Source organism: Aedes aegypti, chromosome 3 (assembly GCF_002204515.2).
Source record: "Aedes aegypti strain LVP_AGWG chromosome 3, AaegL5.0 Primary Assembly, whole genome shotgun sequence".
NCBI classification, from domain to species: domain Eukaryota; kingdom Metazoa; phylum Arthropoda; class Insecta; order Diptera; family Culicidae; genus Aedes; species Aedes aegypti.
The window spans coordinates 372,677,282-372,703,298 of NC_035109.1; the positions used below are offsets into that span (position 1 = coordinate 372,677,282).

Genomic DNA, 26,017 nt, shown 5'->3' on the forward strand with positions numbered 1-26,017 from the left:
TCTTTTTTTTTTATTATCGTAGCAATAATCTTGGAAATCTTCTAAAAGTTCTTCAAGAGTAAGTCTTCCTGAAAATCCTCTTTAATCAAGGGTGGCCTAAGAAATTACATAAGTAACTGTAACAGAAGATACCCATAAATTTCCAACAAGGATTTTTTTTAATTTCTCAGCTTTCTGGGAAATTACATTCAAACTTCCTTGGTGAAAACTCCTGGTGCAATCCTGAAGGTACCCTCAGAGAAATTTGTAGTCAAAATCTTATGAAAATTCCAAAGAACAATTTTGTAGAAAATCCTGAGAAATCCTTGGAGGCATCTGGAGAAGTTTCTAGTTGAATATTACAACATGTTTTAAACGGGAGTCTTGGAGGATGTTCTAGAAAAAACTAATTGAAAAATCACCGGATAAAATCCTCGAGGACTAAGGGTTTTTTCACAAAAAATATCTGAAATAATATGTGAAGGAATTTCTGATGAAAGCCTTGTGGTATTTTTTGTGATAATGTACGGAATAATCTTGGTTCTATTTTTAGATATAAAAAACAAAATTTTTTGAGGAATTCCTTAGGAAAATTTTTGGAGAGTGAATATCTTAAATATAGATATGAATCCATCCCTTTCGTAATGTCGTCGTAATACATCAATGAATGTTTGTCCTTTACTGGCATATACCAGATGTGCTAGTATGTCGTCTTAAAGTCGCAAAAAAAAATATTTGAAAAAAAAAGTTTGAAAAAATATTTTCAGAGAAATGTCTGGTCTGATTAAACTATTTTGTCCTGGTTCCTGTTAGGTTTCGGTTTTTGATTACTGTTTTGTCTCTTTTCGGTCTCTTTTTGGGTACTTTTTAATCTCTTTTTTCCTGGAAAGAGGTTTCTAAATTTCATATTTTCAAGAAACTTATTCATTTTTAAAATTATTGGAAAATATTTAACATCAGAAATTTCTTTTTCGAAAAGTAAACTGGAACTTGAACAACAATCAGTTCAAAATTTCGTAACAATCATGACTAATTTAGAACTTTTTCGAATGAAATGCAAACATTTATAATTTAATCATATTACCACAGTCAAATGTTATACGGTCGAACGCGATTACCCAGGGGCTTGTTAATTCGTGTTTCTATCATAAAAAAAATGGATCCGGGATTCAAAAGTTTTACGAATTATTTGTGTTAATTTAGATTGTAGATATATTGCCACATATCCAAATAAAGTTTAATTTAGCGCCCATGAAGCTGTCTAAGTTATCCAAATGACCGATGGAAATGAATGGTACATAATCTGTACAAAAAAAAAAATACTTTCACGAAGACACATACTGATGCAAGGTTCCGTTCATTAATTTGTTTGAGATAATAAAATTACAGTATTTCTTGAACCTGGAATTATTTTTATAAAACCTGGAAATATCAGGGAATTTCATTTTGCTAAACGAGTAGACACCCTGAAGAAGAAGAAGAAGAAGAAGAAGCAGCATAACAATAGAGTCTAAGAATTGCATCAAAGTTCCATAAACTGCGGAGTTACAAACATCTTACAAAGATCACTTTGAACTTCCCATGCATCACATACAATAAATCAAATCATAGAATACATAAATTGTTTGAGTCTATATTAGTCCTTTAGACTCCAATGACTTTATTATTCTTTCTATTACACAAAACTAGCGACGAGTGATCAATTTCCTCGAAAATTAATTCCACTCGAATGTTTCTACCCACGCAGACGCCAGACTAATAATCGGCATCCAAATATTGGCTGTTGAAATTCCCGCTACCGAAGCACGTTCCAATGAAACATAATTCATCTCCCTTCTAAGCTGTTGCTCCAATGCCAAAATATTAGAAGGCATGGGGAAGGCAAAGGCGCGCGGGCAAACTAACAGCGAGCGCAGCCACCCACCAAAGTTCGCCTCATTACCCCTTAATTTATGTGTTCTGCGTAGCCGCCGATCTAATAACATCGTCAGCCCCCAGAGGGCGCTGCTTCGCATCATCTCTCCGGTTTCCATCCAAAGGGCGTGGCGTCCGGGGAAAGCCCACGCGGTGGTGTTGATGATGAGCTTAAACAAGTTGCCATCACCCCCGGGCCCGGACCATCTTGGCCACCGACCCAGACAACCAACAAAGCAAATTTCCCTTTCTGTCTCTCATTTCAGCACCCTCGCCTTGAAGAAGAGTGTATTGTGCCCCGAAGAAAAAGTGCGAATCTAAAAGTTTCCGTCGTCGTCGCCGTCGACGGTGTAATATCGAAAGTTCGGGAAAAAGTGCTCATCTCGCGTCTCGGAGGGGTTTTAAGTTCTCGGCGCAATGGCCTGGGGTTATTGGAGTGCGACGGCCGTTGATCGGGGTCGGTCCCCGCGGCGAAACACCCAACAGCAACAGCAGCAGCAGCAATATCCCTACCAGAATCAGAACTACCAGCAGTATAGTTTGGCTCAGTCACAGCACCAGCAGTCGACGCAGTGCCTGAACAGTTGCCCACAGGCGGCGGAACCTCCGCCACCGGTTCCGCCCCAGCAGCAACCAATTCAGCAACAGCAGCAACCGATTCAACAGCAACAACAGCAGCAGCAGCAAGTTTGCGGCAGTCCTTGTCACAGTCCTTGCCACAGTCCCCAGTTCATCGAGCAAATTCCACCGGACTTGCCCTGCACTCCGGTTTGCACGTACTCACGTCGACAGTCACTTGATAGTCCACAGGTAGATCGATGTTGACCACCCCTTGCTTGGTGTGTCGCTTAGTGCTTTAAGAAAAAAAGCCATGGAGAATTCGGTGCGGGGAGGGAGAGCTGTTCGGCGTCGATTCGGGTCCCCGAATCGGTACAATTGGTTGTGGACCGATTCGGAAACCTTAACCCATAAGGTCCATACGCAATGACAGCGGTACGGAACCGGTTCTGGCTGCTCGAATCATACTATTTGAACGTAGCTGTCATCGATCAAAAGTAAACCGACTTCAAGTCGACAAGTACATTATTGTTCATGTTGGCCGAACTGGTTCCGTTTCCGTTGCCATTCCGCTGTCATTGCGTTGAGGGCTTTATCCTTTCTTGGTCAGTTTTGACCATTCGAAAAACGACTCGTAGTCAGGTCTCTTATCAGACACTGCCACCCACTTCACGCCCACCGCATTTTCTCAGCTGTCATCCAATCGATTAAGGTGAAACTCGGTAGGTAATATGTTCAAACTATGTGTCAGCTATAAACAAAAATTCAGGTTCATCCCTATAGAAACAGCTTAGAAATTGCGGTAGGAGGAAAGTGGGTGGCATCGTATTATAGGAGACCTGACTGTTTCTCCGTTATTTCTTGAATGGTTTTACCATTTTTACCACTAATAGAACTGGTCATGTTTTTAGTTGCCATTCAGAATGTGGGCACATGGTTCCGGAGATATTCTGGTGTATACTGTAGTGAATCGCAAGTCAGTCTTATCTGTAAAAAGTAGGCATTGAGAAAATCGACTTTGATGTTCACAAATTCGTTTTCCATACGAATATTCAAAATATTCCAGAAGATTTGAACATGTTTCAATCTTAATGAAACTTTTACAATTTGATTTTCACTATGATATCTATCCGAGAAAAATATAAAGATGATCAGAACATGGTTCATTTTTGTGTTACACAGTGCGGAGTTCAGTAGTGTGACTGATATGCGGTTACTAGTCATTATGGGACAATTTGACTTGCCATTTTTTCCTAATAGGGCGATATTCAAAACTGAAAAGGCAATAGATGGATCTTTTTCAGTGGTAGTAAAAACGAAATCCTGAAGCAAAGAAAGCACCACGGAAGATGAACTAAACACAAAAAGTTATGTATTCAGTTTACACTTGATTTCTAATCACTACTTTTTTGATCCAGTTACGTTTTGACAGTTCTTCGACTACCATTCTTCCATGCGCTTGTGATGAAAGTTTGAGAAATTTGAGAATCCAGCGTAGCGCGATCAGTGGGTGGAATACAAACAACAGTGTCGTCGCTCGTCGCCGAATAAGGTATCGCGTCATACACGCAGCGAACTGGACTATCGAATTTCATACATTTTGCCTTATTTGCGATTATTGCAATACGAACGCTTTATGTATCGTTTTAGCATCACTCCACATCAAAGCGTCGATAGGCGCGTGGTGTACGCTCGGGCCTATCGATCGCAAGGTTCTTGGTTCGATTCCAGGTTGAGCGAAAACACTTTTTGTTTTCAAATTCTGGTTTCATAAGGCAAATTTATGAATTTCAATCCGATTTCTTGTGGGGGTTCCTTTGTTTATCGTTAGTCCATTTGCCTGAGTGTACGTCGATCAGTACCGCGTAGTCGGTTTTGTATATTCACGTCAATCAATAATTCAAGTCCAATATTTTTACGAACAAAAGATTTTGAAATTTTTAAGGCATTGCTGAAGAAACTTCTAAATTGATTTTTTGCTGAAATTGATCATGGAATACTTCTTAGATTTTTTTCCATATTTTTCCCAGGACTTCTCCATGGGTGTCTTCGGAAATTTCTTGAAGGGTATCTCCATTGATTTCTTGAGGGAGTTATCCTAGACTTCCTACAAAGATCCGTTCATCAACATCTACATTCCTACAATAATTCCACCATGTTTTGCATCAGAGATTCTTCTGAGAGATTATTCCTAAGTATTCTGCCAGGTGTTCTGTAAAAACTCCGCCATTTGTCTAAAAAATCCACTAAAAATGCTTCAGTAAGTTGGTCGAATGCTTCTAAAAAAATCGAGGTTTGATTCCAAGGTTTCCTTAAGGATTCTTCATTCCTATACTAATTTTTCCAGAAATTATTTCGAGAATACCCACAGGAATCACTTCAGTAATTTCTATAGCGATTTCTCTAAGAAGTTCATCAGAAGTTTTTCCAGAGGTTCTTTAGAGATTTTCTTTATGTTTTTTTATTCGATAATGTATTCATCCACGAATTCTACTTGGGTTATGCCTTGAACTTTTTCTCAAAGAAATATGTTCAAGGATTCTTGGGGATTTCTCTATAAATTGTTTCACAGATATTCCAATAGTTTTACTGGAGGTTTTCATTGATTGTTTCAAATCATTTCTCCACGATTTTCGCTTGAAAATATTTCTGGGATTCTTGTAAGCGTTTCTACAGAGGATCCTACATGAGTTACTCCACAGATTCTTCCATAAACTGCTCTCGCGGTCCTAAACACTAATGATCCCTTGAATGTCAGATTTCTCATGGATTTTTATTAGTTTCTGAAGTTCTTTTTCAGCGATTCCTCATTTCTCTAAATAATCTTTTATGGCCTGATCGAACCAGCCAATAGCTCAAAGTCTCGATAATAATGATAATAATAATAACAATAGTTTAATTGACTTTTTTCAAGCATTCTTTTCGAAATCACTCCAGCGGTTGCTTAGAAATTGCTCAAGGGATTTCTTTGAAGATGTATTCAGAAGTAGCTCCAAGGTCTTATGCGATAGTTTATTTGAATATTCCAGCTATTTTTTCAAGGCCCTTTTTGAATTGAATCCATGGCATTTGGTCGAATGACGTTTAGTCGAAAGTATGTTTGGTCTAACGGACATTTCGTCGGATGGGCACTTTGTCGAAAAGAGGAATCTATGGTATTTGGTCGAAATAACGTTTGTGCGAATGATGTTTAGTCGAAAGTACGTTCGGTCGTAGTGCAAGAAAATGGGGAAAATATTTTTCGGGTTTAGAAGTCCACTGCCGTACATCAACCGGTGAAAGTTCTTGAACAAGCTATAAGCCATCTACCCGACTAGCTGATCATATCAAAATTATACCATAAATATATCATATTGAGATATAAATATCTCTCGTTGATGAAATTTAGATATAAAGACACGGACACGTTAATGCTTCCAGTGGGCATGTTGCCCTTTGGAGGAAGCACCATACTAGACAACGGACTAGCATGCAACGCCCAGTGGCACAGTCGGACAACATTCCTGACGAAAAGTTTTCCGGTCTGAGGCGGGAATCGAACCCACACTCATTAGCACGATGCGGCTAAGTACCTGGTGACACTAACCGCACGGCTACGGAGCCCACAATGACGTTTTAGTTTTTCAATGATTCATAGCATGATTATATCAGAATATGTTACATATCATTTTATAACATATAATGTTACAAAAATCATAACAAATCTTGTTACAATCTTGTTATAACTGGAACAGAATTTAAGCTACATTCGTCATTATAACAAAATTATATCTTAGGTTGTTATGATAACAGGACATATTATGATTGTGTTTCGTTGTATGAAGAACATTTACCCAAAACGAGTAAGTTTGTCGTTTATTTGCGTCACTAACTGTGACGTCATGTTGTTTAAGCTCAGACGTGAAATCAAATTTAAAAACACCAAGTCCATGTTCATATGAGACGAGGAAACGTAGAACGAGTTGAGCTTGTATCACCCTTTACTTCAAGTGTAGGGGGATTAGGGGCATAATGAACATACGGGGCGAAATGGACACCCCTTCAATATCTGAGAATATGCATATTTCATCAAAAGTTCACGTACTGCATGAAATCTGTATTGCATTTGAAATGTTTGACGGCATAAAAGTTTATGTTTTGCTTCCATTGTTCTTAAAAATTTGACTTAAAGTTTTTTTCAGTTTCAAATTGGCATGTAAGGAAGCCCGTGGAAGAATCTAATTTTTTAGCAAAGTGACGAAACCAGAAAAGGTTCTTTTTAGATATTACGATTGAGGGAGAGTGTTTTTACATATCGGAACGATTGGCTGTCATTAAATATATTCCCGAGCAGAAGCGAAGTTCTGACCATCAAATCGAGATATTGATTTGATTGACATAAGAGATAAAAGATCTGAAGATAATATCTAAATTTTATTCCTGGAACTTCTAAGCCATATCAAAATTTGATGTTTGCAGATCAAATGAATAGCTCGCTGATATTGGTTAGATCTTACAAAAGCTAAATATGATATGCTAATGATATTCTAGGAGTAAATTTTAGATATCATTTTCAGATCTTTTATCTCTTATATCTATCAAGTTAATATCACTTTTAGATGTCCATATCAAAATTAGCTATTGCTGAGCTTTTTTCACCTGCTCGGGTTGTAATCACTAAATTTCCCGCAAGTGTTCATTTTGCCCCGATACCTTTTTACCAGCCTTGTTTTCGACCTAATTTTCTATCTCGCTTTTCTGACATATGGTATTATTTTTATTATGATGAATGATTGTAGCACGTTGAACTAACATCAAACTTGAATACTAACCGGTAGTAAATTGAAAACATTGCCATTTTATGGTCTTAAAACGAATATTTGCTTAACGTGTCCATTATGCCCCTAATTCCCCTACCAATAGCCTCAATGGTAGGGGCGTCTGGCCCATCCCGGTGGAGCGGTACGTGTCTTGATTCGATTCCCGTTTTAGACATAGTTTTTTTTTTAAACAGTATGAAACTTTTTTTCTTTCATTTCTGTCATTTTCTAAAAATAGACATACAAACTCAAAAACATTTACCCGAAAAATGAGTAAAAATGTATAGTTTTTACCCTAATGGATTTCTATTCAAATATGTTATAATTATCATATGCTGTAGTGCAAAATTTTAGTTATTTTAACAACATCCTGCATCTAATCTATAACAATCGGTGTTAACAAACTAAATAACACATCAAGTTATAATTTTGATAGTTTCAGCTAGTCGGGTAACCACCAAGCCGGGTGAGTTGGGACGAGCTGATCTCAAATTAATGTAGGTTGATTTTTAAAACCTCAATTACTGCAATTGACACACAGAACCACATGTTTACCAGTAATATAGTTGAACTGAAAGTCGCACTTATTTGACGAATCGTAAGCTACATCAACAGTCAACCAACAGCCACAAGATTTTTCGTATAAAAAGTCTACATTTTTTTTATGACATCTCCTAGTGCCAAAGTCATGGAGGGAATCAAGTAATTTTTAAAATGTTACCAAAGGCCGAATGCCTCAAGGTCCTTAATTCAAAAGAGCTTAATTAAAAAGCTGCTATAGACTTTAGGAGTTTGCGATAGAGAGAATTGAAAAAAAATTGCTAATTTAATAGAGCATAATATTTCAATAGACAATTAGCAATGAATTACAAAGCAACGTTTATAAATAATAAAAAAATCAACAAATAATTATTCATTGTTCATAACGTTCACAGCGTTTCAAAATAACACACAAATATTGGTGTAATAAATTTGGATATTTTAAGAAATAAAGCTTCTCATTTTCATATCCAACAATATTTAGAGAATGATATTATTTAAAATAATCAGGTGTACTATTGAAAAAGCAACAACATGCTAAAACGTAGTAACCTATGAATAATTCATAAAATGATTAAATTCTTTAAAGGTCAGGAAGCTCGCCAAATATTTTTTTTTTTATCAAATGTCAAAGTTGTTTATTAGACCAAATGATTTTCCAATCAACCATTTTGACCAAATTTCCGTTCGACCATATGACTTTCGATGAAATTTCTAAAGCATTTCGACAAAACTAACTTTTGACCAAGTGTCATTTAATCGAATGTTCTAAAGCCTTTTAAATTTGTTCATGTATAGAATCGAATTCTCCAAAGATTTTCTTGGGTTTATTTTTCGAAAATTTCCTCTTGGATACTTTCATGAATTTCTCCATGGATTTTTAAAAGATTTTTTTTTTTCAGGGTTTTCCTCAATCAATTGCTCATTGAGTATTCGCCCAAATTATCCAATGATTCTTCCATGAATTCTAATTTTTTTTCGTGTGTGGTGTTTTTCAAGGAAAATCTCCAGAAATTTCTCAAGTATTTCTATAAGAATTTTACTATAAATTTTTTACCAAAATTTTTTACCCAGCTTTTTTAAAATTATATTCAGGATTCCAGAATTTTTTTCAGGTTTATTAGAAATAATCGATTGGAAGAATTTACCTACAAACTTCTACAAACTTTCCTTTAAGAGATTTTTAAAGGAATCTTGCATGCGATTGCTGTTGGATTTTTTTCTCAGATTTCTTCAAGAATAAATGCAGTAAAATTTTCCAGTTTTGTCAGTTACTCTTCAATACGTCTTTTTACGGACTACGAATTCATCTAGGGATTTCTCTTCGTGTTCCTTCAAGGATTCATACAAAAAAATCTCCTGCACTTTCCTTCTGAATTTCTCTCAGGAATGTCCGTCTTTTTTATTCAGCAATACTTCTAGTAACGTTTTTCGTGGATGCATCCAATAATTCATTCCAAGAAATTCTTCAAAGAAGTCATGATAGCAAGAATTTGTCAGGTCTTCCTTGAAGGCTCCCATCAGGAGTCGTTGAAACATTTTTGCGAATATTCGTTCAGGAATCTCTCAAAAGACTTCTGCAACATTTTCTTCAAAAATTTCTCCAGCTATTACTCCATCAATTCATCCAGCAAATGCTCTACAGATTTCTCAGGAAATTTCTTCAAATTTTCCTGTAAGCATTAGGGCAGCTACGCAGAAATACATTGAGATAAAAGTGCTCTGACTTTTTTGTTTCCTAACAAAATGACTCATAGATTGTTGCAGTCTGGATAGAAGAATCGTCAAGTCACTAACCAAAGATTTTTTATTGACCAGAGCGTCACTCATATGGTTCATCGATTTTTTTCATACAAACTTCATGTTCTTTGAACTGGTTTAGGGACAAAATATCGAAAGACAAACGTCGAATTCCAAAACGTCGAAAAAGGAGTATCGTCGAAAGGAAAAAAATGTCGAATTATTTATTCTTCCGGAAGTGAATCATTCTGTCAAGAAATTCTCGTTCCTTTTCAATTCATTCCTTTCGACGTGTTTTCTTTTCGACGTTTTAGCATTCGATGTTTTGAATTTCGACGTTTTGTCACTTAACCCGTTCAGCTCACCTTTGGAAGGTGTAAATTAAAATTTTACCATTTTGTTTTATGTTTTTCATTTAAAAACGGATTGGACCTCAGATTGGATTATTTTTAAATTTCTAAAGAAATACGAACAAGTATTCAATAGAGATTTTTTTACAAGTCGCTTCAATTATCGTGTAGGAATTTGTAGAAATGGTCAATTTTAGCGTTACGTAATAAATGGACACTGGCTATCACATTTGGAAACTACATGCATGCCTGGTTCTACTGGAGAAAAAAAACGTTTTATTAAATCGCACTAAAACAATGAGGGTAGTTTTCCAAGTGGTTACAAAGTATCAAGAAAGGATAAGTTGTTCATTGCGCAAATACATGAAATTATTCTTTGGAAATGCTTCTTTGACTAAACAAAGATCAGAAATTTCCGAAGACGAATTTCTCGGGCTTGAGCAGGTTGGGATTGTCGCCGCTTCAGCTGCCGCACAATCCTCTAGAAATGGCATTAATTTATCATTGGACTATAGCAATGACCTCAATGGAAACCTATTCCCTTTCCATATCTGAATTCCCACAATTCGCCATCTAACTTGCTGTTGCTGCTCGTCATACAACCATGGCGACTCCCTTCCAGGCCAGCCAGTTGTCGGACATCATTTGCCGGGCGGCGCAGCCTTCGATCCAGTCGGCCGGCAATACCCTGACGAGGGGAACTTCCCTGCGGGACACCGGAGACTACGCGGTTCCGCATCCCCATCCCCATACGCATCACTACATGACGACTTCGGATACGCCGCGGACCCTGAGTCGGGTGGGTTCCTGTCCGGGTTCGACGGGAGGTTCCGGTTCGGCCCATGGGTCCGGATCCGGATCTAGTCCTGGTGCTGGACCTGGGAGCGGCGGGGGAGGTGGCGGTGGAGGACGGGAATCGATCATCGGAAGCAGTATGGGCATTTGCGGGATGGGTATACTGGGGGGAAGTCAAGGGGCGGGGCTGGAGTACGTGGAGTGTTCGCACTACGACCGGATGCCGTTGCCGATTCCGGTGAAGATACCGGTGGTGCCACCGCCGCAGATGCACTCCGAGGACGAAATCGAGCCGGCCTACGCTACAGGTGAGTGGGGGTTCGGGAAACATCTGTATGATTTAAATTTTCGATTATGAATTTGCGAAGATTTCATAATTTTTCGAAATGTTAAGTTTTTTTCAGTTAACCCTCTAATACCCAACCCCGCCTTTAGACGGGGTACACTTTGGAATTTTGTGTAATTTTTCGTAGCTCGGAAATTAAAATGATTTTATTTTTGGCTTAAACCTTGACTCATAACACGCATATAAAAAAGTTTTTTATGATTTTTGAAACTTTTTTGTATTATTGAAAATTGTTTGAAAAATTGTATTCTTATATAACCTACAAATGCCTGGGATTCATTTAACGTGTATTATAAAAAAACGTACCTTATATATTTTTCTACGATCAACCTATCACAGAAGAAGAGCCTGGTGGTATTGAAATGATTTCAGATCTGTTTTTCCGTTAGTTACACGGAAAATAAAATATGTTCCAGAAAAAAAATAAAAAAATCATATTTTAAAAGTATAGTAAAAACTCAAATTTTTATTATTGTCAAAAATCAGTTACCAGAAGAGGCTTCAAGAAAAAATTGAAAAGGATAGGGATGTTCAAAAATAAAAATAATAAAAATCAAAAAACAAAATTCATAAATTTGCGAAGAAAAATAAATCATTGCCCAAACCGTGTATAGAATGATTTTAGATAACGAAAAATAATATTTAGATCGAAAATAAAAATTTGGGTATTAGAGGGTTAATATAATAAATATTTGCTTTTCAGCTAATAATCAATAAGGTTTTCAAACCACAGATCTGTTTTTTATATAAAATTCAGTAACATATTTGATATAACTGTGAGCTTTTGAGCTCTTATCATTAATATGTTTGTATTAGCTGTTATTTTGTCGTGTATGGTAATTTGGGATATGCAGTTATATATTGATCCTAGTTCCAATAAACACTTTTAATATAAAATTACCTCTCGCGAGCCGTCCAGCTCCAAATACTGTCCAACTAATAACAATCATTCGTTAAAAAAACATGCTTTGGAGTTGAGCTGTTCAGCTCCTAAACTTACAAGCGCATTGAGCTTCGCTTTAGAACCATTTCGAATCTTTTTTTTTCGAAGCGTTTGACATGTTATTTAGAGCACCTCTTCTTCGGAGCCATTTAGCTCCTACCATGGCAATGAAATAAGTTGAATCTTTTACTCACGGCGATGTACTGCGGCAGCTAGATTTATGTTTCTTTTTGCTGTTCTTTCGACCTTGATGGAATTATTCTGCTCCTGGATGTTCCGTGCTCCATTTTTGTGGACCATTTTGTTGAATGAGCAGATTGCTCATGAAATCGATTTCTCCCATCAAGGAGCCAACATGGCTCCTCAGAGCGAATATCCTTCCACCTTTACCAAAAATTGGTCCCCAGCAGTGCGTGCTAGCTCCGTTCATATCATCGTGCAATTACCGCCTTCGCAATTTATCTCACAGTTCCCGTTGGTTGTTTATTTGCCAAAAGGCAGGTGCAATAAACGGAGAAACAGCAGCAAGAGCAACAAGACAAAAAAAACCCACGATTTACGCTCCCATCGGTTGGAAGGTCACTGGAGCTACATTTCTTTTCCGGTTATGACAGGCTATCCCGACTACCTCAGAATCATAACTTGATACGTTATTTTGTTACGGTTATTTTTTGTTACGATTGTTATAGATTAGATGCAAGATGTTTTGAAAATAACTAAAATTTTGCACTTAAGCATATTAAAATTGTAACATATTTTGTTACAATATTTTTGTAGAAACCAACTAGTTTCCTCCTCTTGGCATTAACGTCCTCACTGGGACAGAACCTGCTTCTCAGCTTAGTGTTATGAGCACCTCCACAGTTATGAACTGAGAGCTTTTTTGCCAAAGTTGCCATTTTCGCATTCGTATATCGTGTGGCAGGTACGATGATACTCTATGCCCAGGGAAGTCAAAGAAATTTCCATTACGAAAAGATCCTGGACCGACCGGGAATCGAACCCAGACACCTTCAGCATGGCTTTGCTATGTGGCCGCGGACTCTAACCACTCGGCTAAGGAAGGCCCCAAACCAACTAGTTAATAAACTAGGAAAAAAAAGTTTTATCTTTAAAAAAAAAATCGAGTCATTACCGGGAATCGATCCGAGACATGTACAAAACCACCTGACACCTCTACCATTGAGGCTATTGGTACACTTGAACATTCTGTTCCAGCTATAACAAGATTTGTCATAAAATGAATTGTAACACATTCTGATAAAATCTTGTTTTGAAAGATTGGAGCAAAATTGTCATACTAATATTAATTCAACAAGAGATAATTATATCTCAATATGATAAATTTATGATTTTATTTTGATATGATCTACTATTCGGAATTGGGCCGCATATTTTCCTCTTTGGTGCCCAAGACCCAGAGGCGATGTTCTGTTTGTGACGGCACATAGTCAGATGCCAGGTATGCGAGAATTGTTGTTGTTCGGAAAGCTTCAGCACCATCTTCATCTCCCTTAGTTTGCGGTCGAAACGAAATAGAATTCGCTGGAAAATGTTGTTGCCAGAAGCCATCGGCCCGACCCGGTTGATGGCAGTGGTGATGGTGGTTATTTACGACTGTTTTTTGGGGGCATTTTTTCCTCCGTTTGTCGTGCCCTCGCTATCTGACACCGAGAAAACAATGCCGGCAGCACCAATTGTCGTGAAAAATACCGATCCCTGGAGGTTCATTATGGGGTCTGTGAAAGGAAGAACGACGAAAATGAGCGGCGATATGTGGTTCTCGGGGCAACTGCGAGAGTAGGGTGCGGCTTGTTTTTCCTAAGTTTCCAAATATGATTCTTATTGAAAACCTATTAATTAGCATCCTACTATGATTATTATTAGAATGCTTCTAAGATTCTTATTACAATTCTTCTAAGATTCTTTTCAAGTCTTTCCAGGATTTTATCAGCATTATTCCAGGATTCAAATCATCATCCTTCTAGGAATCAAATAAGAAAACTTCCAAGTGTCTTTAAAAAACCTTCCGAGAGTTTTTTTTTATGAAACCTTCATGAGTTTTTTATACAAGCCTTTCTGGATTCACATGAAATCAATAAATTATGACCGACGTACCGAGCACTGAAAAAATTAATTGTATACACTTAAATGAAAAAAACGACCTTGAGCTTCAATTGAACGAACTAGAAAAAAAGGATTATCACCAAAAATCATTCAGAACTCTAATCACTATCCTTTCAGGACTTTCATTACAATCCTTCTAGGATTATCTTCTTATCTGCCTTCAATCCGACCACTTCGGAAGGCATCAACATTTGTTACCGAATGTTTGGCATTACCGGCCAGCGTGGAACTGAAGGTGGTCAAATTAATTCCTAAAGGAATTAATTCAAAGTCGGCATAAGCGAAAAGTTCAAAGACAAAGCTTTTGCCGGTGATTCATGGCCCGAACACATCCGGTTCAGGCAATTTGAAGACAACCGTGCAAAAAACCTGCCACGAGTAGTCAGCCTATCCTCAACGTTACAACCTCAAACAAAACGCCCTACGGACTTTTTGAGCATGGAAGTTTAAGGAGCATTGGACCACCAGGACGCCCGAAACCATGCATGATGGGAATCCCTTCTGGCCTCGTAACAGTCGTGCCATACTCGCTTACCGATTTCACTGGACCTGCTGCTTCAACTGTTTCCTGCCATCCTCGTCGTCCTGGTCCTGTTATCGTTGGCTTGGAAGGGGTCTCCCAGCCTGCAATTCCAGGCAATACCACCCCCACTGCAAGATCTTGGGTTGAATCATCATCTAACATAGAACGCACTCAACCTCCATCGACTCCTACACTCATCAGAATCCTTCCTGGATTTTCATTAAATCTTTCAGGGTTCTCATCAGAAATCTTCCACCGATTCGATCGGAAAGCTTTCAGGACTCTCACCAGATTCCTTCCTAGATTCTTATGAGAATTCTTCTACAATTCTTATCAAGCTCCTACTAGGATTCTCCTCATAATATTTCTACGATTCTCAGGAATCCAAACAGTATCTTTCCAGGAGTCTCATCAGAATCGTTCCAATTTTCTCATCAAATTCATCTAGACATCTCATCGAAACCTTCCTGGAATCCCATCAGAAATCTTTCAGGACTCTCATCAGAAACCTTCCTGGATTCTCATACAAATGCTTCGCGAGTTTTCAGCAGTATCCTTCCAGGAAATCTCATCAAAATCCTTCCTGGATTCTCATCAGAATGCTTCGCGAATCATCAGAATCTGTCCAGGATTCTTATCAGATTCCCTCCAAGATTCTCATCAAATCCCTACAAGATTCCCATCGGATCCCAGAGCATTCATCAGAACCCAGGGTTCTCATCAGATTCGATCGGAAAGCTTACAAGACTCTCATCAGATTCCTTCCCAGAATTCTCATTATCATCAAAATCCAAGAGCTCTCATCAGAATCCTTCCAACCCTTGAAGGTTTCTCATCAGAAACCTTCCACAGATTCGATCGGAAAGCTTACAGGACTCTCACTAGAACTCTTCCTAGATTCTCATCAGAATCCTTCTAGAATTCGCATCAATATCGTACTAGGACTCAACTAACAATAATTATACGAGTTACATCAGAATCCTTTTTGGATTCTGATCAGCATCCTTCCAGGACTCCCAACAGTGTCGTTCTAGGACTCTCATCAGAATCGTTCCAGGACTTTCATCAAATCCTTCCAGAATTCTCATTAAATCTTTCCATGGATCTCATCAGAATCCTTTTAGGACTCTCATCAGAATCCTTCCTGGATGCTCATCAGAATGCTTCGTGAGTCATCACAATCTCTCCAGGATTCTCAGAGCACTCATTAGAATCCAAGGTTCTCTTCAGATTCGATCGGAAAGCTTACAGGACACTCACCAGATTCTTTTCTAGAATTTTCATCAAGATTCTACTCAAGGATCAAGTATATCATGGATTCTCCTCATAATAGTTCTACCATTCTCATCAGAATCCTTTTTGGGGTTCTCATCAGCATCCTTCCAGGATGCTCTCAAAACTCTCAAAACTCAAAACACTCATCAAATCTTTCCAAAATTCTGATTAAAACCTTCCAGAAATCTCACCAGAAACCTTTCAGGACTCTTATCAGAATCCTTCCTGGATTCTTCATTAGAATGCTTTGTGAATTCTCAACAGTATTCTTCTACAATTCTCCTAAGCACCCTCCATAATATTAGGAATTCCAAAAACAAAGCATTGATTTCCCGAAACCAAAAAGTAGGGTTTTCATCAGAATGCTCCTAGAATTCTCATCAAGATCCTACTAGGAACATTCTCTCAATAAATCTATGATTCTCATCAAAATCATTCTTAGATTCTCATCAGTATCCTTCCAGGACTCTTATCAGAATCGTTCCAATATTCTCATCAGAATCCTTCCGTGATTTTGATCAAAACCTTCCAGAATTTGCATCAGAAACCTTCCAGGGATGGGGACGGACCTGGTGTAGTGGTTATAACACACGCCTCTCACGCCGAGGACCTGGGATCAAATCCCATCCCCGAGATAGTCACAAAAAATTTCAGTGACGATTTCCTTCGGAAGGGAAGTAAAGCCGCTGGTCCCGAGATGAACTAGCCCAGGGCTAAAAATCTCGTTAATAAAGATAGAAAAAAAAATCCTTCCAGGGATCTCATTAGAAACATTTCAGGACTTTCATCTGGATTTTCATCCAAATCCTTCCAGGATTCTCACCAGAAACCTTCCCGGGAAACTTATCAAAGTTCTTCCTGGTTTCTCATCAGATTGCTTCGTGAGTTCTCAACAGTACCCTTCCTCAGGGTGGCCACCAAACCGGGAAAAACGGGAAAAGCGGGAAAAAGACGGGAATTTAAATCCATCGGGAAAAAAGCGGGAAAAACCGGGAATTTGAAGCGGTCACCGGGAAAATCGGTTTTGAACGAACATCTTTGAGCTCTAAACTTACAAATCATTAAAAATTGTTTATTTAAAATAACAGCTTTGATTGGTCCTGGTAGAGGGGAAACTTGGCAAAAGCCAGACCGAGGGTTCAGCCTTGACAAGTTAAGCTGTCAGGCAGCTCCAACTGAATAGCATACAAAAAAAAATGGATTGCGCCGTTGAAGGAACCATGCTTAAAACATACCACCACTAAAGGAACACTGTTCCTAATATTGGTGCAAGGGTTTTTGCAGGGAATTTTTGAATAAATCGTAATTTCATACATTTAGTTAAAATCACATATTTTATGATTTTATCAGACAGTTTCAGCTGTTTTCCCTTAGGTGCACCACTAATAGTACATTTAATATGTCTTATTAAATATTAATGATTTGACTTGACTGTTCTTTAAAATGTTTTATTTTACCAATGGTTAACGATGTTTCGATTTACTTTTAATATTTCCTCTTACTGTCAGAGATAACATTTTTTGAACTTCTCTATAATTTATTTAACTTAAAGTTTCACATCGAAGTTGAGAAACTTTAGAAGATTTAAACACTCAAAAATAACGCATTGAAAATAAGTCCAGATGTTATTGAAAACAATCCTTTATTTATAAGAGCTTGTAATATGATATATGCTAAGAATAAGAAATAAATAAAGTACAGATACATGCTTTTACTTGTGTAGCTTCGTTTAATTTTCAAGAGATGTGCCAGCCTCGGCCGGTAAATCTCTCAAATAAAGTTATTTATCTATCCTGTTTTTCATCATAAACTTATTTGGTTTAGAAAACCTTTCATTCTCATGAAGAAATAATCGAAGGATTAGAAATTGTGGAAATATCTTCAACCTCATTAACTGTTTGGGACGCTGGAAGGTTTACTTTGGCATCTGGGGCAATTCTCTTGACAGTAAGATACACCTAAGCAAGAAGCGTATTGACGGATTTCACGCCGACTCGACAAAGGTATTGGCAGCACCCCTTCAGAATTCAATGCAACTTTCTGGGTGTGAAGACTTAGTGAAACTAAGATACTTTACATACTTTGTTTTTTCAAAATCGATCTAGACAAACATTTGGAAAGGGTCAAAGTTTATTTTTACTTTTTTTATAAACCCGTATAACTCGAAAACGGTAAGACCTAAAAAAACTGTTGTATGGGGGACTGTCGTGAAATTTCCTGAAGTTTTAGAAATTAGGCCGTTTTTTTAAATCGACTTTAAAGTTTTGAATATTTTTTTTTTTTCAGTGTAGAAAATGTGTTTTTATTTTTTCAATGTTTTTCTCTAAAACGTCAGGAAATTTCACGACAGTCCCCCATACAACAATTTTTTGTAGGTCTTACCGTTTTCGAGTTATACGGGTTTATAAAAAAACTAAAAAAAAAAAAACTATGGGACTTAAAAAATTCGATGTTAGAAAAACTTTTTTCTCTAAAATATGCCCAATTTGCAATGTATGGACGACTTTTAGTAAATTTAATTACCAAACTTTTTGCTTAAGGATGATCAAAATCTGAAGTGGCCGTTTTTTTAAATCGACTTTAAAGTTTTGAATCATTTTTTTTTTTCCAGTGTAGAAAATGTGCTTTTATTTTTTCAATATTTTTCTCTAAAACTTTCACGACAGTCCCCCATACAACACTTTTTTGTAGGTCTTACCGTTTTCGAGTTATACGGGTTTATAAAAAAAAAGTAAAAAAAAACTTTGACCCTTTCCAAATGTTAGTCTAGATCGATTTTGAAAAAACAAAATATGCAAAGTATCTTAGTTTTACATACTTTTGACATCCAGAAAGTTTAATTGAATTCTGAAGGGGTGCTGCCAATCGCGTGTCGAGTTGGCGTGAAATCCGTCATTGTTGAAAAATATGGGTTCAATAGCTTTAAGAAAAAGGCTACCAAAGTGGGCAAAAACTGATAAAAATCCCCTTAATAGCACAAAAAAACCGGGAAAATACTGAAAAATATACCGGGAAAACCGGGAAAAAAGCGGGAATTTGAAAATTGGATTTTGGTGGCCACCCTGCTTCCTTTTAATATTGACCATAATGGTGCTAAAAGAATACTAAGTAGTTAAAAAACAACAAAGTTGTATCAACTTCACTGATGGTTATATTATAAAACTTGAAAATTCATCTAAAATTCGCTAGCATCACGTCTAAATCTAAATATTCTGCCATTCCATGAAAACCGATCTAGGGGGTTACCGAATTCCGTCAAAATTTGCTATTTTGTTCCTTATCCGAAATAAGGATACACGTGTTTTTGGTTTTTTTGATTAGGGTGACCATTTCCGAAATAAGGTGACCAGAAAAATCGTGACATTGCAAAATTTTTATTTAAAAAAATCATAACCTTTGAACCGCTTGACCGATTTTCAATTTTCTTGGATGAAATGAAAGCTTTTCAAGAAAAATATAAAATTTTACAAAAATTGGTTTCACATGAATATAAAAACGTTTCTTTTCGTGATTTGAAGGCCTTGAGACCAAGGGGCTATTGCTGTTTCTATTTTTTCTTAAAAGTTCAGTTAATTTTACGTTCACTGTCAAATTTTCAGCGATGTATGTTTTTTTTTTAGTTTTTGAGATATATTTTTTTGAAAATAAAAAATCAGTCATTTTTTATCGGCACACACTGTAGGTCTCAGCGCATTGATTTTTTTATATAAAAAACATAACTTTTGAACAGCTCAACCGTTTTCCAATCATTTTTTTTTTTTAGAAAATATATAAAACTTTGAAATTGTTTTTTTTATATGAAAAAATATAAAAATTTCTAGTTTTTTAGGAAATTTTCATATATTTTCATGTAAAATGAAAAAAATCGGAGTTTTATATTTTTTGAAAAGTTGAAATCTTAAGTTTTCATTCCATAAAAAAAGATTAGAAATCGGTTGAGCTGTTCAAAAGTTATGATTTAAAAAAAAATAAAACATCCAATGCGCTGAGACCTACAGTGCGTGCCAATAAAAAATAACTGAATTTTATTTACAAAAAAATATCTCAAAAACTAAAAAACATACATCGTTAAAAAAATTACAGTTAACGTAAAATTTTCAGAACTTTTAAGAAAAAATGAGAACAGCAACAGCCCCTTGGTCCCAAGGCCTTCAAAACGCGAGAAAACGGAAAATTTTGATGTTTTTATGTAAAAAAAAATATTTTTTTTTGTGAAATTTCATATTTTTCATGAAAAGTTAAATCTATAGCTTTCATTTCTTCCAAGAATATTGAAAATCGATCAAGCGGTTCAAAAGTTATGATTTTTTAAAATAAGGTACAGTGGGGGAAGTTTATCAGCGGGGTAAGTGGATCATTCGTCAATATTAAGCATAAATACTTGAATATGTTGAATGTTTTCACTCCATTGCTTCGTTTTAGGTTATATTCTTACGTCCACACTTATACTATTGCAAATCTGGTACTACACGTACACTAACACAAGCAAACGTGTTAGCTGCAAAAATTGATTAATTTCAAAATTGTTTTCCATCAATCAAAAATCCATTGTAACTCTGTCTAAAATCGAATACTATTAGTTTTTTCGACACATGGTGAGCATTTCAGCTTTAATTGAACGAATCACAATGAAAAATATGTGATGTCTATAAATATATAACGATATATTGTACATGGTACACTTACCCCTACTTTTTAATGGAATGGAGTAAGTGGATCAAGTATTATTATCATTTATTGGCAGACTGCTTACAAGAATTTTAATAAATTTTTGATATCCGCAAATGTTGTTTTCCTTTATTTTTTTTTCATTCCCAGCTTAAATTTGAAAAAATTGACCTTAGAGAATTTGAATAAATCCACCTAAAAGTTTTGTTTAACCTTTCTGACATAAAAAATATATATGAAAATATAATAATTTCAAAACTCACACCAAACTTTTCGTGGTTCATCTAAGCTCAGTTGTAAAAGAGCAAAATATACTGATTCTCCAATTTAAAGCATATTAACGTACCTTATTTGACCATATAAATAATTATAGACAGATGATATAAACATATTCATAAATAGAATAAAAAGATTTCAGTTTGTTATTCAAAAATAAGTGTAACTAATGTTTTCAAACTACGAGTCTTTTTCAAAAACATCGTTAGAAATAATCCTTCAATACGTATGTATAACTTATGTGTAAAAATAGATGAATTTACTTCAAATTATTCTAGTTAACATTGTTTTTGTTCGAATTACTAATGTATACATATTTTTCAATATATTTTGACTAAATAAAGATACTTTTCAAATTTAAAGTATTAAAATGTACCATTACTAACACTAATAACAAGAACAAGAGTAATATCATTCTTACTATACATAATTACACCACATTTGTTTTGAGAACAGATTTTTTCTATTGGTGATCCACTTACCCCACCATGGTAAGGCAAGTGGATCATTTGGCGCAAATTTTGAAGTCCCTCATACTCAATACATAACAATCAGAAAAATCGAAATGATCAATGATTTGAAGTGTATTAGTCCCTCATTTGTTATCCACAGAAAAAAGTTTGAATTACATTATTCACGTTAGCTGTACATAACAATGAAGTTGACTGTTGATTTTTCTGTATCCACTTACCCCACGGTACCTTATATAAATTTTGCGATGTCGCGATTTTTCTGGTCACCCTATTTTGGAAATGGTAACCCTGATCAAAAAATCCAAAAACAGTGTGTATCTCTATTTCGGATAAAGAGCAAAATAGCAAATTTTCGGTGACTCACTAGATCGGTTTTTCATGGAATGGCTGTATTATTGGCTCAAACTTTCAGGTTTCTCATTTTATGTGATTTGAATTCAGTAGAGCACACGGAGTTCTTGTTCTGAGAACTTTCGGAAAATAACCCGCACCCTAATGAAGATTCTCTGTGAGCGAATGAAAAGAATTTCCAATATTTTCATACAGTCAACATTCGCTTCATAAGGCTTCGATTCATCAAGTAGTTGCATATTGGTAAGCATTCGAAAAATTTTCCCACAGATGCACAAGTGCATTTCCGTTCCTGTGATGTATCATCATCATCTTCACCTGCGCGTCCCACGCACTCGAACACGACGAAATCGTCATCATCGGTTGATGCGTATGGCTCCACCCAAGCCATCTCCATTTGAGGCACTTACCATTTCGAGCCTTTTTCCACTAGGTACTGTCAGAAAGTGTTTCCAGCTCAAAACGAAAATGAAAATTGTATTTTCAGACTGACTTTTTCAATGTAGATAAAAATTTTCACATGTATTAGAGGCTATCTGTTATGACAGGATTTATCTAATTTGAAAACTTATAACACAAAAATGATGCATTTCATAAAAATGGTGTCTTCACAGGAGTTTTAAAAAATAACAAGGACTATTAAAAAAACATTTAGAGAAAAAATTATAGTGTATCCATGATAGACGATATATTGAAAAATCGATAGGTTTTGTTTTAAAATATAATTTAATTGAAATTCAGTATAATTTTTCTCTTGGTGTATTTTTTCTGATTTTCCTTGTAATTTTCCGAAACTTTTTCAAAAAGGTGCATTTATTTTGAGTTATCAAGTTATAAGAATTCTTTTATTTGATAGGTCTTTTTCGAAAAGTAGTCTAGGAAATTTTTCAAAATTTTTATGGCTATTATCAAATTAGATAGCTTCTAATACATGTACAACATTTCATTCAATTCGAAAAAGGTCGATTTCCGTTTTGGCTTGGAAATGCTCCACAGTAAAACAGACGGGGTGGCAAGAGTCGAAATTGATGGTGATGCGTTGGTGGTCTTGTGAGAACCCTCCCACCGGACGTCTGTACGAGTGCCCAAATGAAACAGCCCTCCTCGGACAAAAAAAAAATAACGACCGAAAGCTTTCAACCGGATGACCGGACGAAACGAACGTGTGCGTACCCAGAAGGATGGCCCTGTGAAAACGAGAACTAATGGCAATTATATTTCGATTGAAACAAACAACATTCTGCCGAAGCCGGAATGGGTGGAATGAAATACCGACCAAGATATTGGGAGAAACTGTGTCCCAAATCGAATGGCATTTAAAAGATAGTTTATGCCGAAACTACTGCAGACAGTGTTTCGGGTTTGGCGCCTAACCATAAATTTGAAATTCAATTACATTTTTCAATCGACTGTCGATCGATGTTTTCTTAATTCCTATGTTAGTGTTTTTTTTTCGTTCTATTGAAACATGGAATGGAATGAACTATGGTCATCAGGTACCGGTGCTACATAGCGACCATGATCGTCTAAGTGCAGTAGTTTTGCAATATTGCTGGTTTTATATTACAGGTTTTTAGAAATGTTAACAAAATTGGTTTCGTATAAATTTAGAAAAATCTAAACCTACTGAAAGGAAAGACTTTGCAATTTCGGAAATTGTGATGTAATATATACAACATGGCGACCGTGTTCTTTCAAGTGTAACAAAGTCTATATTCGATCACTGTACGCAACCGATATTTGATCAATTTCTATTTTTTCAATTGGTTTTCTGTTATAGAGAATATTGTTTTATGTTTAACTTGTGCCTAATTCCAAATCTTTTTCTCTAATTTCAGGTATGTAACGAACAACCAAGCAACAAATCGACTGGCAAGTACAACAAATGCATAGAATACCTCAATGTCACCGAACAACCTCGAACTCCCTTTCAAAGTTCACCCCCTCTATCCTTTTCACCTTTTTTTTTGCGTCGATTTATTGCACCCTCCTCAACACAGCCACAAAAGTGCACCGAAAACTTTCCAACCTCGAAAAACGGGTACGTTAAGGGTGGAAACTTTTCCCACAAAAGTCACCACCAGCAGAACCCGAAGCTGAAGCCGATTTAGAGCGCCAAACTGATTACCGTTCACAGCGACGACCCATACCATACGACCTCGAACCAAACGTGGAAAATGGTGGTCATTTAATGTGCTTTCCTTGGACGACGACGACAACGACGAAGAAAACGCGATGGTTGCATTTTCTTTTCGGGGTTTTTGTTTCTGGAACGGCAACGCTTTAATTTCGTGATTCAAGCCATTCAGAATGGATGCGGTTTCCGAGCTCTGATGCGTTTCGAATAAACTCATTTAATTTTGTGGGATGGCTCTAGTCACGGTCTACTCGATTAGGTCGCATTGCGGGGATTTGGAATTTGGTCGAATTGTTTCAAATCTTGATTAGAGAATATGAGGCAACGTAAAGTACGAACTGTTTCACTTGGAAGGTGGATTCGACAGCCACTTCCAGATCTTCTTCTGATTCTTTTGATGTCTTAATTTCGAATCGATTCGACATTCATTTGTTTTCAATTAAAATTTATTTCAAGCTTTCGAAAACTGCAAGTTCTGTGCTTCGTGTCTTGTTCGTAAAACTACTTCAAATATGTTCAGGAGCAATTGGAATCGATACATCGACATCGATTGGTCATGATGGAAGTACCTTTTAAGAAGTAGTATCTCTCACTCCCATTTTTCCATCACTTCTTCAGGAAGCATTCGTTTGTCTCACATGGACGTAGCCAGGATTTTGTCAGATTTTTATTTAAAGCTTCAATAATTCGAATATTACAGAACTCCATTATTATACCTTCATTATTTCGGTAGATATCACTTTGGCGCTATCTGTAGAGACGCATTATTTAACGATTTAACTTGATGCAAGTTTATCAGCTTGTTAGCGATTTATTTGTCAATTTATCACAAAATTCAAAATATATGTGTTAGAGAATACTTATTCAATAAGGTATTATGAGTTCGTTATGGGGCCTTCCTTAGCCGAGTGGTTAGAGTCCACGGTTACGAAGCAAAGCCATGCTGAAAGTGTTTTGGTTCGATTCCCGGTCGATTTCCTTGACTTCCCTGGGCATAGAGTATCCTCGTGCTTGCCACACGATAAACGAATGCGAAAATGGCAACTTTGGCAAAGAAAGCTCTCAGTTAAAAACTGTGGAGGTACTCATTGAACACAAAGCTGAGAAGCAGGCTCTGTTCCAGTGAGGACGTAATACCAAGAAGGAGAAAAACATCAATATTCCAGAATATTTTGCATGCCCTATAAACTAGACCTTCTGGCTTTGCCCATGTTCTCACCCGACAATTATCTACGTTCAATTCGAACGCTCACTACTATCCTCTTCGCTTCGGCACTCAAGCACTCGATCCTTGACGCTATGAAATCGAGCATAATTGCACTCGACTCCCGAATGGGACTTGTGTCGGTTGGACTTGGTCAGTCCGGTAGAGATCGCACAGTACAATCCTCTAGCTATAGGAGCAAACAGTCAGCATTCGAATGGCTTGTCGTCATCAACTCAACTATCATCATCGTCATCTTCATCAACTATCATCTTTCCTTTTCATAAATTGTTGTAAGAAGAGCGTTAATGAAGTGCTGGCATTTAATAAGGCATGGAAAACTTTCTGCAGGGTTCATTTGGCATAAGGCATCACAGCAAAAAAAAAAAAAATTAATTGTAAAATCACGGCATTTCAGCTACACATCAAATGTGGTGTACAATTACATCTGTTAAACATCTTGCAATCGACAAAACCGGTTTTAAAATAAAAAAAAAAGTGTAAAAACTTGACTGAGATTTGAACCCTGGTTTACCGAGCGGAAGCCGCGTCCGATACCACTCAGTCATTTCACCATGCTGAAGGAAGCGTGTCCAAATTGCTACAAGTTATGTGTTGCTACTTGAAATGGCATTTTTTTAATCGAATTTGATTATTGATGCATATCCGAAAATTCCGTCGGTAGATATTAATGAATTTTTTGCTGTGAAGTTGTACGAAAAGTATATATCCATTTCTTGCTCCCGACTGTTTGCCGCCGACAGGACAGGAGAGTGCTTACCAGTCCATCCCATGGGCCATTCGATGCGCTCAAGTGTCATCCACTTGGATGTGTCTCTCTGTTGAGCTGTACGAATATTCATCACCCTGTTTGTTCACGTTGAGTCGAGTTGAGAGAATGATTCAATTTATGACGGAAACGTTTCCATGTTCGTGTTTGCACTATCTTTGACAGGAGCACGGATCAAGTTGAACTAATTGATTGGAGGTTGTTGACGGGGTTATCGGGCCAATCGCGG

General features: G+C 36.7%; 1 protein-coding gene across 7 annotated transcripts in view; it reads left to right on the forward strand.

Annotated features, from left to right (window-relative positions):
* Window positions 1-26,017, forward strand: part of LOC5576493 (atypical protein kinase C) — a 454,102-nt gene that overhangs the window by 176,786 nt on the left and 251,299 nt on the right. For 3 of the 7 annotated variants that reach the window (XR_002501629.1, XM_021851373.1, XM_021851374.1), the window contains exons 2-3: window positions 2,160-2,703; window positions 10,503-10,983. The exons of the other annotated variants lie outside the window; for them this stretch is intronic. Coding sequence is in view for 2 of the 3 variants with exons in the window: in XM_021851373.1 (XP_021707065.1) it covers window positions 2,311-2,703; window positions 10,503-10,983 (874 nt within the window). In the remaining variant the exon portion in view is untranslated. The remainder of the gene's footprint in view (window positions 1-2,159; window positions 2,704-10,502; window positions 10,984-26,017) is intronic. 7 annotated transcript variants of the gene reach the window in all.